A 15,136-nucleotide genomic window follows, 5' to 3' on the forward strand; every position below is an offset into this window, starting at 1 on the left:
CCCGTGTCCCCTGCATCGGCAGGCGGACTCCCAAACATTGCGCCACCAGGGAAGCCCTATGGGTGTTTTTAAAAAGGATCAATTTCCTTTTGATATCTTCTTTGATCCAAGTGTTATTTCAAAGTGTGTAAGTTCCTAAATATTTGAGAATTTTTCCAGAAATCTTTCTGTTATTGATATCTAATTTATTTCTATTATAGTCAGAGAATATTCTTTGTATGACTTGAATCTTCAAAATTAATTGAAAATTGTTATTGCCAGAAGATAATATATGTTGGTAAATGGTCCAGGCATACCTCATTTAATTGTGCTTTTCTTTATTGCACTTTTCAGATATTGCATTTTTTTTTTTTACAAATTGAAGGTTTGTGGCAACCTTGCATCAAGCGAGGCCTTTGGCACCATTTTTCCAACCGCATTTGCTTATTCTGCATCTCTGTGCCACATTTTGGTTATTCTCGCAGTATTTCAAACTTTTTATTATTATTTACATGGTGATCTGTGATCAGTGATCTTTGATGTTACTATTGTAATTGTTTGGGGTGCCACAAACTGCACTCACGTAAGATGGCAAACTTAATCTATAAATGTGTGTGTTCTGACTGTTCCACCTACCAGCTGTTCCCTTGTCTCTTTCCCTCTCCTTGAGCCTCCCTATACCCTGAGCAACAATAATTTTGAAGTTAGGCCAGTTGATAACCTTACAGTGGCCTCTAAGTGTTCAAGTGAAAGGAAGAGTCACACATATCTCACTTTAAATCAGAAGCTAGAAATGATTAAGCTTAGTGAGAAAGTCTTGTCAAAAGCCAAGATAGGTCAGAAGCTAGGCCTCTTGTGCCAAACAGTTATCCAGGTTGTGAATGAAAAGTAAAAGTTCTTAAAGGAAATTAAAAGCACTACTTCAGTGAACATACAAATGATAAGAAAGCAAAATAGCCTTGTGGTTCATGTGGAGAAAGTTTTAGTGGTCTGGATAGAAGATCAAATCAGCCATAAAATTCCCTTAAGCCAAAGCTTAATCCAGGGCAAGGTCCTAGTTGTCTTCAATTCTGTGAAGGCTGAGAGAGGTGAGGAACCTGAAGTAGAAAAGTTTGAACTTAGCAGAGGTTGGTTCATGAAGTGTAAGGAAAGAAGCCATAATGTAAGAGTGTAAGGTGAAGCAGAAAGTGCTGGTGTAGAAGCAGCAGCAAGTTATTCAGAAGATCTAGCTAAGATAATTTTTCAACATAGACAAAAACAGCCTTAATATTAGAAGAAGATGACTTGCCTTCTAGGACTTTCATAGCTAGAAAGGAGAAGTCAGTGCCTAGCTTCAAAGGACAGCCTGACTCTCTTGTTAGGGGCTAATGCAGCTGGTGACTTTAAGATGAAGCCAATGCTCATTTACCATTCCAAAAATCCTGGAGCCCTTAAGAATGATGCTAAATCTGCTCTGCCTGTGTTCTGTAAATGGAACAAATCCTGGATGGCAGCACATCTGCTTACAACATGGTTCACTGAATATTTTAAGCCCATTGTTGAGACATACTGCTCAGAAAAAAAGTTTCCTTTGAAAAATATTACTGCTCACTGACAATGCACCTGGTCACCTAAGGACTCTGATGGAGCTGTACAGCAAGATGAATGTTGTTTTCATGCCTGCTAATACAATATCCATTCTGCAGCCCATGGATCAAGGAGTAATTTTGACTTTTAAGTCTCATTATGCAAGAAATACATTTCATAAGGCTATAGCTGCCAAAGGTAGTGATTCCACTGATGGATCTAAGAAAAGTCAATTGAAAACATTCTGGAAAGGATGCACCATTCTAGATGCCATTAAGAACATTGGTGATTTATGGGAAGAGGTTAAAATATCAACATTAACTGGAGTTGGGAAGAAGTTGATTCCAGCCCTCATGGATAACTTGGAGGGGTTCAAGACTTCAGTGGAGGAAGTAACTGCAGACGTGGTGGAAATAGCAAGAGAAGTAGAAGTGAAGCCTGAAGGTGTGACTGAGTTGCTGCAATCTCACGATAAAACTTGAACAGATGAGGAGTTGCTTCTTATGAATGAACAAAGAAAGTGGTTTCTTGAGGTGGAATCTTCTCCTGGTGAAATGCTATGAAGATTGTTGAAATGACAACAAAGGATTTATATTACATAAACATATAAAGCAGCAGCAAGGTTTGAGGGGTTTGACTCCAATTTTGAAAGAAGCTTTACTATAAATGCTGTCAAACAGCATTGCGTGTTACAGAGAAATCGCTCGTGAAAGGAAGAGTCAGTCGATGTGGCAAACTTCATCGTTGCCTTATTTTAAGAAACTACCATGGCCACCCCAGCCTTCAGCAGCCACCACCTGATCAGTCAGCAGCCATCACCATGGAGGCAAGACCCTCCACCAGCCAAAAAATTATGACTAGGGGCTTCCCTGGTGGCGCAGTGGTTGAGAGTCCGCCTGCCGATGCAGGGGACACGGGTTCGTGCCCCGGTCCGGGAAGATCCCACATGCCGCGGAGCGGCTGGGCCCATGAGCCATGGCCACTGAGCCTGCGCGTCCGGTGCCTATGCTCCGCAACGGGAGAGGCCACAATGGTGAGAGGCCCGCATACCGAAAAAAGAAAAAATTATGACTTGCTGAAGGCTTACATGATAGTTAGTACTTTATAGCAATAATGTATTTTTTAATTAAGGTATGTACATTGTTTCTTTAGACACAATGCTCTTTAATAGACTACAGTATAGTGTAAACAACTTTTTTTTTTTTTTTTGCGGTACGTGGGACTCTCACCGCTGTGGCCTCTCCTGCCGCGGAGCACAGCCTCCAGACGCGCAGGCCCAGCGGCCACGGCCCACGGGCCCAGCCGCTCCGCGGCATGTGGGATCCCTCCTGGACCGGGGCACGAACCCACGTCCCCTGCATCGGTAGGCGGACTCTCAACCACTGCGCCACCAGGGAAGCCCTGTAAACAACTTTTATATACATCGGGAAACCAGAAAGTTTGTGTGACTTGCTTTATTGCAGTATTCACTTTAATGCAGTGGTCTAGAACTGAATTCGTAATATCTCTGAGGTATACCTGTACTTGAAAAGAATATGTATGTATTCTGCCTTTGTTGGGTGGAGGGTTCTGCCAATGTCCCTATTCTATATCCTTCCTTTTTTAGTTTTTAAATTGAGATGTAATTGATATATGATATTGTGTAGTTTGAGGTGTTCCATGTGTTGGTTTGATACATTTATGTATTACAGTATGATTACCACAATAGCCTTAGCTAACACCTTTATCATGTCAATAATTATCATTTCTTTTTTTGGGTAGAGAACAGTGAAGATCTAGTCTCTTAGCAACTTAGAAGCTTATGATACAATATTGTTAACTATGATCACTATCTTGTGCCTTACATCTTCAGAACTTATTTCTCTACTAGTTGAAAGGTTATACCCTTAAACAGCATCCCCCCAACTACCCCCACCTCGCAGCCCCTGGTAACCACCATTCTACTCTGTTTTTATGAGTTCAGTTTTTCTAAATTCCACATATGAGTGCTGTCATACAGCATTTGTCCTTCTCTGTCTGATTTCTCTCACTTAGCATCCTTGAGGATGCCCTCAAGGTCCATCCGTGTTGTTGCATATGGCAAGATTTCCTTCTTTTATGGCTGAATAATATTTCTGTGTGTGTGTGTGTGTGTGTGTCTGTGTATATATTATCACATCTTCTTTATCTGTTCAACTTCTGATGGATGCTTAGGTCGTTTCCATATCTTGGCTATTGTAAATAATGCTGCTCTGAACACTGGTGGGAAGATATCTCTTCAAGATACTGATTTCAGTTCCTTCTGGTATATACCCAGCTGTGGGATTGCTGGATGATATGGTAGTTAAGTTTTTAAATTTTTTGAGGAACCGCCATACTGTACCCATCTACATTCCCACCAACAATGTGTAAGGTTTCCCTTTCTCTACATCCTCACCAGCGTTTGTTATCTCTTGTCTTTTTTTTATAAAAGCCATCCTAACTGATGTGAGGTGATACATCATTGTAGTTGTGATTTGCCTTTCCCTGATAAGTGATGTTGAGCATCTTTTCATGTACCTGTTATTCTTTTGTATATCTACTTTGGAAAAATGTCTGTTCAGATCCTTTGCCCATTTTTTAAATTAAGTATATCCTTCCTAATCTTCATATTTGTTCTCTCATTTACTGAGAGAGATATGGAAATCTCTGACTGTAAAATCTATTTCTCCTTGCATTTCTATCAGTTTTTATTTTATGTACTTTTTAAAATTACTATTTATTGGAATACAGTTGCTTTACAATGTTGTGTTAGTTTCTTCTGTACATCAAAGTGAATCAGTTATATGTATACATATATCCCCTCTTTTTTGGATTTCCTTCCCATTTAGTTCACCACAGATAATTGAGTAGAGTTCCCTGTACTATACAGTAGGTTCTCATTCGTTATCTGTTTTATACATAGTAGTGTATATATGTCAATCCCAATCTCCCAATTCATCCCACTCCCTCCTTCCCCCCTTGGTATCCGTAAGTTTGTTCTCTACATCTGTGTCTCTATTTCTGCTTTGCAAATAAGTTCACCTGTACCATTTTCTAGATTCCACATATGAGCGATCTTATACGGTATTTGTTTTTCTCTTTCTGACTTACTTCACTCTGTATGACAGTCTCTAGGTCCATCCACGTCTCTGCAAATGGCACAATTTCGTTCCTTTTTATGGCTGAGTAATATATGTATCACATCTTGTTTATCCATTCCTCTGTTGATGGACACTTAGGTTTAAGCTATTAGATGTGTAGACGTTTAGGATTGTTACGTCCTCCTGATGAATTGATTCCTTTATCATTATGCAATAATATATCCCTGGCAATAGTCTTTGCTCTGAAATCTAGTACTATCGTGGTATTTTTTTCAATCTTTTTGCTTTTAATCTATTTGTGCCTTTATATTTAAAGTATGTTTCCTGCAGGCAGCATGTAGTTGGGTCTTGCTCTTTTATCTGACAGTCTCTTTCAACCTTTCCTATATTTGAAGATCTTACTATATCATCAGTCTTCTCTTCTTAGGACTAAACATCCTTTTATTATGGCTTGGCTGATACTTTTTCTAAATCCTTCTATTATTATCAAACACTTGTGCATGTTTTGCTTAAAAGGGACATTAGATCAGAAGGGATACTCTGAGTTGGTCTCTGAAAGACGTGCTACTACATATCGCGTCAGTTGATTTCCATTGTCCACAGAGATCTGTGTCTATTAGGTTCCTCACCATTTCGCTAAAACCAATTTGGACCATCTTTTCTACTTTTCTTACCCTAATCACATTTTTATCTTGGCTAACTACTGACTTTTTGATCTCCAGAGAAACTTCAAAGGGACTTAACAAAAAAATCTATTCATTGTTCCCCTGAAAATGTCTGTTTTATCTCAGTTACATGAGTTCTAGTTGAATTATTTTAAGTATGGGTCAAATAAAGCTAGACTATAACTAAGAAGATATCAAAAGGTTTGCTTTTTTTTTTAGGTAAAAATGTCCCCATCCTGTCATCCATCCAAAGGGGATCCTGCTGTTAAGAAGGTGAGTGAGTTTTAACGGCAAAAAGCCGACTTCCTCCTTCTGTGTATTTATTCTCCTCTGTTGAGCCATGTTCTCAAAATGAGTGATTTTAAATCATTTTAATGCGTCAAAGTTTCTTTCTGATTGGATGCCTTAAAGAGGTGTCACCAGGACTTGTTGGCTCTTCCAAAGAAGCCAAATGGGGGTTTGGGTCTAGCATCAGTCTCTTGACAACTAGGGACTTTCATTGTTCTAGAATTCCCATCCTCTCTACCAGATGGGCATCCTGGTATCAGTGAGTGGTAGCAGATGAAAGATATTTTAAGGATGAAACGTACATAGTTTTTCTTAACAATGTACTTTCCCTCCAGATAGCTGTTCCTAAAGAAAACTGGTCTGAGGTATTAACATTTCAGCACATACCAGCTAAGTAAGACCTCAATAAATACTTGTGTGATAGAACTCTTATCTAGGCCATTTCAACCCTTGAATGTGAACTCTGTGACACAGATAGGTTGTTTGTCTTTCAAGTAATCCTCAGATGATGTCAAAAGAACCACTAAAATCCTTTTCTTTATCCAGCTGCAACAGTGCAGTTGAAATATAGCAAACAGATTGACATTTTTGCTATGTTTTCTCTTACCATTTTTATTTCTCTGATAGTTGACTTGTCCCTGGTTGTAGGTGTGCTTTCCTTGCTCTTTTTTATGATTTCAGCCAGCATCCGTGTCAGGGAAGGATTGTAGAACAAAAATAACACCTTGCTGGCTCTGTTGACTAACAGCAGGTTCTAGCTTCAAAGCGGTGTGCCAAAAATGGATGCCTTTTCTCTGCCTTCAGAATCCCCTTTTCAAAGGAAGAAAAGAATAGAAATGAAATATGTTGTCTGAAAAGCCTTATAACGTGCTGCACGTGAAACCCTCTTTCACTCTTGTCAAGACAGCAAGGGCAGGCGCAACCACAGTGGTGATTGTTGCCGCTCAGAACCATCACACCGTAACATGAGGAGCTGGAAAGGGTGTCAGCCACTTAGTCGCACTCAGTAAGCAAAGGAGGAAACTGGAATCCAGAGGGAAATTTTTTACCTCTCTCAAATGTTCCATGGGACACACTTCTACCATAGAGGTTAAAAACATGTGCTTTGGATTCAGTGATTGACTCATCTACTTCATCTGAATAACCTTGAGTAAGTCAGCCTCTCTGTTTCCTCCTCTGTAAAGTGATGATGCTCCTCTCAGAATTGCCCTAAAGATTAAATGAGAAAAATTTAAGTGCCTGACGCTGTGTTTGACACATATTAAGTACTCAGTAAATTATAACACAAGTACTCAGCTGTTACTGAAACTAGTATTAAAACACAAGTCTCCCAACTCCTAGTCAGATGTCCTTTCATCTGTCCTTTATTATGCTACTTATATACTATTGTCCATTCAGCAAGTATTTCTTTATACTAGAAAGTGAGCTAAGAAGCAGACTACAGAGATTAAAAATACAATCCCTGTTCTCAAGGACCTCAGCATTTAATTGGAAAGGTAGACAGGTTGCACTGACAGTTACCAGACTACTTGACACGTGCCATGCAGGGTGCGCAGGGTGCTGCAAGAGTGTGCGGGAGAGGCCCGGTTTTGAAATGACTAAGCTCCTTTAGTACAACTCTTACATTCTTTATGGTAAAGAGTCCAGTGAAGAAACTTGAGAAATGGTTAGCTGCTCCCCTACAACTTTGTTACTAGATTGTAATGAAAGCAAATCCTACCATACTTAAAGACATTTATTAAATTAAGATCATGAAAACATTTTATCCAGTTGACATATCATGAATACCTTTTATTTTAGCAATGAGGGTCCATTTCTAATATTTACCATTCTGATTAATAAGACATTGATTTCACCAATGGAAAATTTTTCTGCTGTCTTTTGAGCTAATGAGCAAAGTCTTAGGTGTTGGTCAATATATGAACAGCTTTTAGGAGCTGCCTTTGGAAGTTCATGTGAGCTGCAGTTTCTGAAATGTGGATTCTTGTTTAGAGCCACTGACCACCCCTGACTTGAAGCCTAAACTTAATAGCACATACTTAATATTGCACTGTTTATGGTGTGTAGAATAACTTTGAAGTATATATCATAACAGGTGCCTCTCCCAAACCAAGAGGTCAAGGAAGGCTTCCCAGTAGAGGTAAAGCTTGATCTAGCCTGGAAACACAAGGCAAAAGGTATTCCAGGCAGACATGGGTGAGCTAGGAAATGGAGGCAGTTCTGTTTGTCTTAAGTATGGGATCTTGCAGAAGCCTGGTGAAGTAAACGGGAGTTCAGTGAAGTTTGCTTTTTATCTCAAGGATAAGTGTTTCCATCAAACATGAGGCAGAAAGACCAATTAGAAGAAAAAAGGTCCTAAGCCTATGCTATGTTAATAGAATGAGGAGGTGAGATAGATTTAGGTCTTAGCCTTTTTATTCTCCCCACAAACCTTTTTGACACTGTGAGTTAGGTGTCCTTCCCTTTTTGAGCTCTCAGAGTACCCTGAACTAGTCCTTACAAACATACTTATCTGGCTGTGTTGAAATTGCCTCTTTGCTTATATGTGTCCCCCATTAGACTCTCTGCCTCATAAGGGCAGGGCCCGTAGCAGTTCTGTTTCCTGTTGTCTATCTAAGTGTAGAACAAAGTATGCAGTCACTCAGTAGTTGTTGCGTGAATGAGAGACATGGAAGAGATTCCGTAGGACTTCGTAGTTGTTTATGGGAAGTAAGGAGAAAAAATAAATTTCTGCTGAATAACTGGAGAAAGAACAAATGAAGCATCATTGCTGTTCTGGGCTTGTATTCCCAGCATGGTCAGTTCCTTACTGTTTAAGCTCTATCAGCAATACTCCAAGTGAGACCAGTGTGAAGCTCAGCACCTCATTGTTACTTCCCTAGTTGGATATGTATATTTGTGTGTATGTGTTTGTGTGTGCATATATATATGCATCTACATATATATTCTGGTTGTCATCCTGGAGCCACAGTCCCTCTTCCCAAAGTTGCACTGACAGATGGGAGCACCAAGAGTGTCTGTTGAACAGTGTGACTGCCAAAGTGACATGTGTAAGAAACACAAAAGAGCAGCAGTGTTCTTGATTTAAGCCAAAGATTCTCTGTTGACCAATAACTGAAGAGAGTGTTCAGTGACTCTACTGCATATTGGCCCTGCAAAGAGCTCTGCTCAAGTGCCGACGAGTCAGGAGCCATGTTCTGTAGGTCCTGCTAGCTCGGGATACGTGGCTTATGTAGAAGTCACTCTCCTATTCTGCTGCCATGTCAGGGCCTGGCAGACTCCATGAGCATTTTGTATTTGTGATATTCTTTCAGAAAGCTCTGGATTAGAAATACTTATCATATGAATAATATATCTATAGCATTTAAAATTTGTATATCATATTTATCTTTTGTATATAAAATTTCTTCTTAATGGGCTCTAACTGGTAACTTCACTAAAAAAGTAGGAAGACACATATGCTTCCCTAGGACTTCATCAGTGTTTGATCATAGATAACTAGAAATTAGAAGCATTTTCCTTAGATAAAAATTGTCCTAAAGTCCATTGCACTAAACTCCCTAGCATAGATCCAAATAGGAGGTGCTGAAGTGTTTGAGGTGGATTAAAGGAGTTTAGAGGGTTAGTTGAAGGCAGCATCAAAAACGTCTCAGCTGTGATGCAGCACTTCTTGACTACTGTAGAAACACCAACCAGGAACTTGTGTGGCAAAGTTGGCATTGTTACATGCATAATAATCAGAGAAAGCAGTTTTGTCTTATTCTTGATCACAAAAGCATGGTTACACTCTGAACCATCCCCTGTTTTAGATGAACCTTCTCTGCTGTTGTGTTTGTGGAAGCCTGAGGGGCCGGGTGTTCTCGCTGGTAGATCCACTATAAGGGGTACAGTTAATGTTCTTCTCAGAATGACTTCTTCCAGTTAGGGAGAAGGTACTGGGAGTGGCATAGTGGGAAGCCTTTCTAATAGTTCTGGGTAATTCAGTAAATATTCAACAAGCCTCTAAGGTGCCAGGACTTGGAGGAACAAAGGTCAGTAAAAAATAGTTCTTGCAGAAGGAAAAGACCTACAAAAACAAACCCAAAACAATGAAGAAAATGGTAATAGGAACATAAATATCAATAATTATCTTAAGTGTAAATGGATTAAATGGTCCAACCAAAAGACATAGACTGGCTGAATGGATACAAAAACAAGACCCATATATATGCTGTCTACAAGAGACTCACTTCAGACCTACGGACACATACAGACTGAAAGTTAGGGGATGGAAAAAGATATTCCATGAAAATGGAAATCAAAAAAAACCTGGAGTAGCAATTCTCATATCAGACAAAATAGACTTTAAAATAAAGACTATTACAAGAGACAAAGAAGGACACTACATAATGATCAAAGGATCAATCCAAGAAGAAGATATAACAATTGTAAATATTTATGCACCCAACATAGGAGCACCTCAATACATCAGGCAAATGCTAACAGCCATAACAGGAGAAATCGACAGTAACACTATAATAGTAGGGGACTTTAACAACCCACTTTCACCAATGGACAGATCATCCAAAATGAAAATAAATAAGGAAACAGAAGCTTTAAATGACACATTAAACAAGATGGACTTAATTGATATTTATAGGACATTCCATCCGAAAACAACAGAATACAGTTTCTTCTCAAGTGCTCATGGAATATTCTCCATGCCAGATCACATATTGGGTCACAAATCAAGCCTCGGTAAATTTAAGAAAATTGACATCATATCAAGTATCTTTTCCAACCACAACGCTATGAGACTAGATATCAATTACAGGAAAAAACTGTAAAAAATACAAACACATGGAGGCTGAACAATCCACTGTTAAATAACCAAGAGATCACTGAACAAATCAAAGAGGAAATAAAAAAATACCTAGATACAAATGACATTGAAAACACGATGACCCAAAACCTATGGGATGCAGCAAAAGCATTTCTAAGAGGGAAGTTTATAGCAATACAATCCTACCTCAGGAAACAAGAAAAGTCTCAAATAAATGACCTAACCTTACACCTAAAGCAATTAGAGAAAGAACAACAACAACAAAAAAAACCCAAGTTAGCAGAAGGAAAGAAATCATAAAGATCAGATCAGAAATAAATGAAAGAGAAATGAAGGAAATGATAGCAAAGATCAATAAAACTAAAAGTTGGTTCTTTGAGAAGATAAACAAAATTGATAAACCATTAGCCAGACTCATCAAGAAAAAAAGGGAGAAGATTCAAATCAACAGAATTAGAAATGAAAGAGGAGAACTAACAACTGACATTGCAGAAATACAAAGGATCATGAGAGATTACTACAAGCAACTATATGCCAATAAAATGGACAACATGGAAGAAATGGGCAAATTCTTAGCAAAGTACAACCTTCTGAGTCTGAACCAGGAAGAAATAGAAAATATAAACAGACCAGTCACAAGCACTGAAATTGAAACTGTGATTAAAAATCTTCCAACAAACAAAAGCCAGGACCAGATGGTTTCACAGGTGAACGCTATCAAACATTTAGAGAAGAGGTGACACCTATCCTTCTCAAGCTCTTCCAAAAAATCTCACAATTTGTATGGAAACACAGAAGACCCCGAATAGCCAAAGCAGTCTTGAGAAAGAAAAATGGAATTGGAGCAATCAGGCTCCCTGACTTTGGAGTACACTACAAAGCTACAGTAATCAAGACGGTATGGTACTGGCACAAAAACAGAAATATAGATCAATGGAACAGGATTGAAATTCCAGAGATAAACCCATGCACCTGTGGTCACCTTATCTTTGATAAAGGAGGCAAGAATATACAATGGAGAAAAGACAGCCTCTTCAATAAGTAGTGCTGGGAAAACTGGACAGCTACATGTAAGTGAATGAAATTAGGACACTCTCAAACTCATACACAAATATAAACTCAAAATGGATTAAAGACCTAAATGTAAGACCAGACACTGTGAAACTGTTAGAGGAAAACATAGGCAGAACACTCTATGACATAAATGACAGCAAGATCCTTTTTGACCCACCTCCTAGAGAAGTGGAAATGAAAACAAAAATAAACAAATGGGATCTAATGAAATTTAAGACCTTTTGCACAGCAAAAGAAGCCATAAACAAGATGAAAACACAACCCTCAGAATGGGAGAAAATATTTGCAAATGAAGCAACTGACAAAGGATGAATCTCCAAAGTATATAAACAGTTCATGCAGCTCAATATCAAAAAAACAAACAACCCAGTCCAAAAATGGGCAGAAGACGTAAATAGACATTTCTCCAAAGAAGATATATAGACTGCCAACAAACACATGAAAGGATGCTCAACATCACTAATCATTAGAGATTTGCAAATCAAAACCACAGTGAGGTATCACCTCACACCAGTCAGAATGGCCATCGTCAAAAAGTCTACAAACAATAAATGCTGGAGAAGGTGTGGAGAAAAAGGAACCCTCTTGCACTGCTGGTGGGAATGTAAACTGATACAGCCACTATGGAGAACAGTATGGAGGTCCCTTAAAAAACTAAAAGTAGAACTACCATACGACCCAGCAATCCCACTACTGGGCATATACCCTGAGCAAACCATAATTCGAAAAGAGTCATGTACCACAATGTTCATTGCAGCACTGTTTACAATAGCCAGGACATGGAAACAACCTAAGCATCCATCAACAGATAAATGGATAAAGAAGATGTGGCACATATATACAATGGAATATTACTCAGCCATAAAAAGAAACGAAATTGACTTATTTGTAGTGACCTAGAGTCTGTCATACAGAGTGAAGTAAGTCAGAAAGAGAAAAACAAATACCATATACTAACACATATATATGGAATCTAAAAAGAAGAAAAAGGTTCTGAAGAACCTAGGAGCAGGACAGGAATAAAGACGCAGATGTAGAGAACGGACTTGAGGACACAGGGTGGGGGAAGGGTAAGCTGGGATGGAGTGAGAGAATGGCATTGACATATATACACTGCCAAATGTAAAATAGCTAGTGGGGAGCAGCCACGTAGCACAGGGAGATCAGCTCAGTGCTTTGTGACCACCTAGAGGGGTGGGATAGGGAGGGTGGGAGGGAGCTGCAAGAGGGAGGAGATTTGGGGATATATGTATATGTATAGCTGATTCATTTTGTTATAGAGCAGAAACTAACACAACATTGTAAAGCAATTATACTCCAGTAAAGATGTTTAAAAAACAATGGAAGATGGAAAAAAACTTTTTTTCCAGTTGTCCACCAGTGAGATCTCCCAGTGCTCTTGGAAATTCTTTGTAGTAGCTTAGCAAGGAACTTCTCAGTAAGTCTAAGTTAGTTACTTGGAAGAAGAGGCTGATATCAACCCCTGGACTCCAGGAGCTCCATGTTTCTAGTGAAACCATTTCCTCATGTTGGGAACTTGCAGTGTTGCATAGTTTCATAGATCATTCCTACCTAACCTACACACTATAAATATGTACAGCCTTATCAGTAGCAAAGGGCCCCTCTCTACTGCACATAGACCAGGCACTTAGAGGTCAACTATGCACAACCTAAATTGTGAGATTATAAGAGTTACGGGGAATACATGCATTCTGTTATTTCTCTGATTTAAACTGTTCACTCAATAAACTGTATTTTATATCCTAAATATATATATATAGTTCTGCTCTCAGCACACTTAAAAGTTAATGGTGACTGAACTGGTGGGCTGAATAGCCAAGCCTCCCAGAAATTGGTGCATAGCTTCTCAAATATTCAAGTTTAATACCAGAATTTAGAGCTGATTCTTTTTTTCCAAGTGTTCTGGTGAGGCAAAATTTTTATAGCTGGTTCCCAGTCTTGCCACTCATGTCAGGAATGTAGTTGACTGTACTTGCTCATGATTTTTATTGAATTATGGAGTGGGAGGGTTTGTTTTTGTTTTTTTTTTAGGGAAAAAGCCCCATAGAGCCACTGTTTCCATAGCAACAGGAAAAGCTGGCTGCAGTGTCTCAACTTACCAGCCCAAGAATGGCTGGTTGATAGTTTCACAAAAGTCAAGGGAACACAAAAGGAGAAAGCACTGAGAGATAGATGAAACATTTTCTAGATGTTGTGTGATGTTGGCTTAAGTAAAGATTCAGTTGCCTTTTTTTATTTAACTGAAGTGTAGTTGATGTACAATATTATATAAGTTACATGTGTACAATATAGTGATTCACAATTTTTAAAGGTTATACTCCATTTATAGTTATTATAAAATATTGGCTATATTCCCTCTGTTGTACAATGTATCCTTATAGCTTATCTTATATGTAATAATTTGTACCTCCCACTTTCCCTACCCTTACATTGCCTCTCCACCTTTCCCTCTCCCCAGTGGTAACCACTAGTTTGTTCTCTATATCTGTGAGTCTGTTTCTTTTTTCTTATATTCACTAGTTTGTTGTGTTTTTTAGATTCCACATATAAGTGATATCATACAGTATCTGTCTTTCTCTGTCTGACTACTTTCACTTAGTGTGATACCCTCCAAGTCCATCCATGTTGCTGGAAGTAGCAAATTTTCATTCTTTTTTATGGCTGAATAGTATTCCATTGTATGTTTATACATCTTCTTTATCCATACATCTGTTGATGGACACTTAGGTTGCTTCCAGTTGTTTCTTGGCAACTGTAAATTATAGTACTATGAACATTGGGGTGCATGTATCTTTTCAAATTAGTGTTATGGGGGGCTTTTTGGATATATACTCAGGAGAGGAATTTCTGGGTCATATGGTAGTTCTATTTTTACTTTAATGAGAAACCTCCATACTGTTTTCCACAGTGGCTGCACCATTTACATTCCCACCAACAGTGTACAAGGTTTCCCTTTTCTCTACGTATTCACCAATATTTATTATGTGTTCTTTTTTATGATAGCCATTCTGACAGGTGTGAGGTGATATCTCATTATGGTTTTGATTTGCATTTTCCTCATAGTTAGTTAGCAATGTTGAGCATCTTTTCATGTGCCTATTGGCCATCTGCATTTCCTCTTTGGAAAAAAGTCTATTCAGGTCTTCTGACCATTTTTTAATTGGGTTGTTTGTTTTTGATGTTGAGTTATATGAGCTGTTTATTTATTTTGGATATTAACCCTTATCAGTCATATCATTTGCAAATATTTTCTCCCCTTCAGTAGATTGTCTTTCATTTTGTTGATGGTTTCCTTCACTGTGCAAAAGCCTTTAAGTTTAATTAGGTCCCATTTGTTTATTTTTGCTTTTATTTCCATTACTCTAGGAGATGGATCCAAAAAAAATATTACTACAATTTATGTCAGAGAGTGTTCTGCCTATGTCTTCCTCTAGGAGTTTCATGGTTTGGGGTCTTACGTTTAGGTCTTTAATCCATTTTGAGTTTAATTTGTGTACGGTGTTAGAGAATGTTCTAATTTCATTCTTTTACATGTAGCTGTCCAGTTTTCCTAGCACCACTTTGTCTTTTCTCCAGTGTATATTCTTGCATCCTTTGTTGTAGATTATTGACCATACGTG

General features: G+C 38.5%; 1 protein-coding gene across 3 annotated transcripts in view; it reads left to right on the top strand.

Moving 5' to 3' along the window:
* VPS8 (VPS8 subunit of CORVET complex) overlaps positions 1–15,136 on the top strand; it is a 300,917-nt gene that overhangs the window by 237,501 nt on the left and 48,280 nt on the right. For all 3 annotated transcript variants that reach the window (XM_065876043.1, XM_065876044.1, XM_065876045.1), the window contains one exon: positions 5,531–5,584. In XM_065876043.1, coding sequence (XP_065732115.1) covers positions 5,531–5,584 — 54 coding nt within the window. The remainder of the gene's footprint in view (positions 1–5,530; positions 5,585–15,136) is intronic.

The sequence above is a fragment of the Phocoena phocoena genome, chromosome 4 (assembly GCF_963924675.1).
Source record: "Phocoena phocoena chromosome 4, mPhoPho1.1, whole genome shotgun sequence".
Taxonomy (NCBI): Eukaryota; Metazoa; Chordata; class Mammalia; order Artiodactyla; family Phocoenidae; genus Phocoena; species Phocoena phocoena.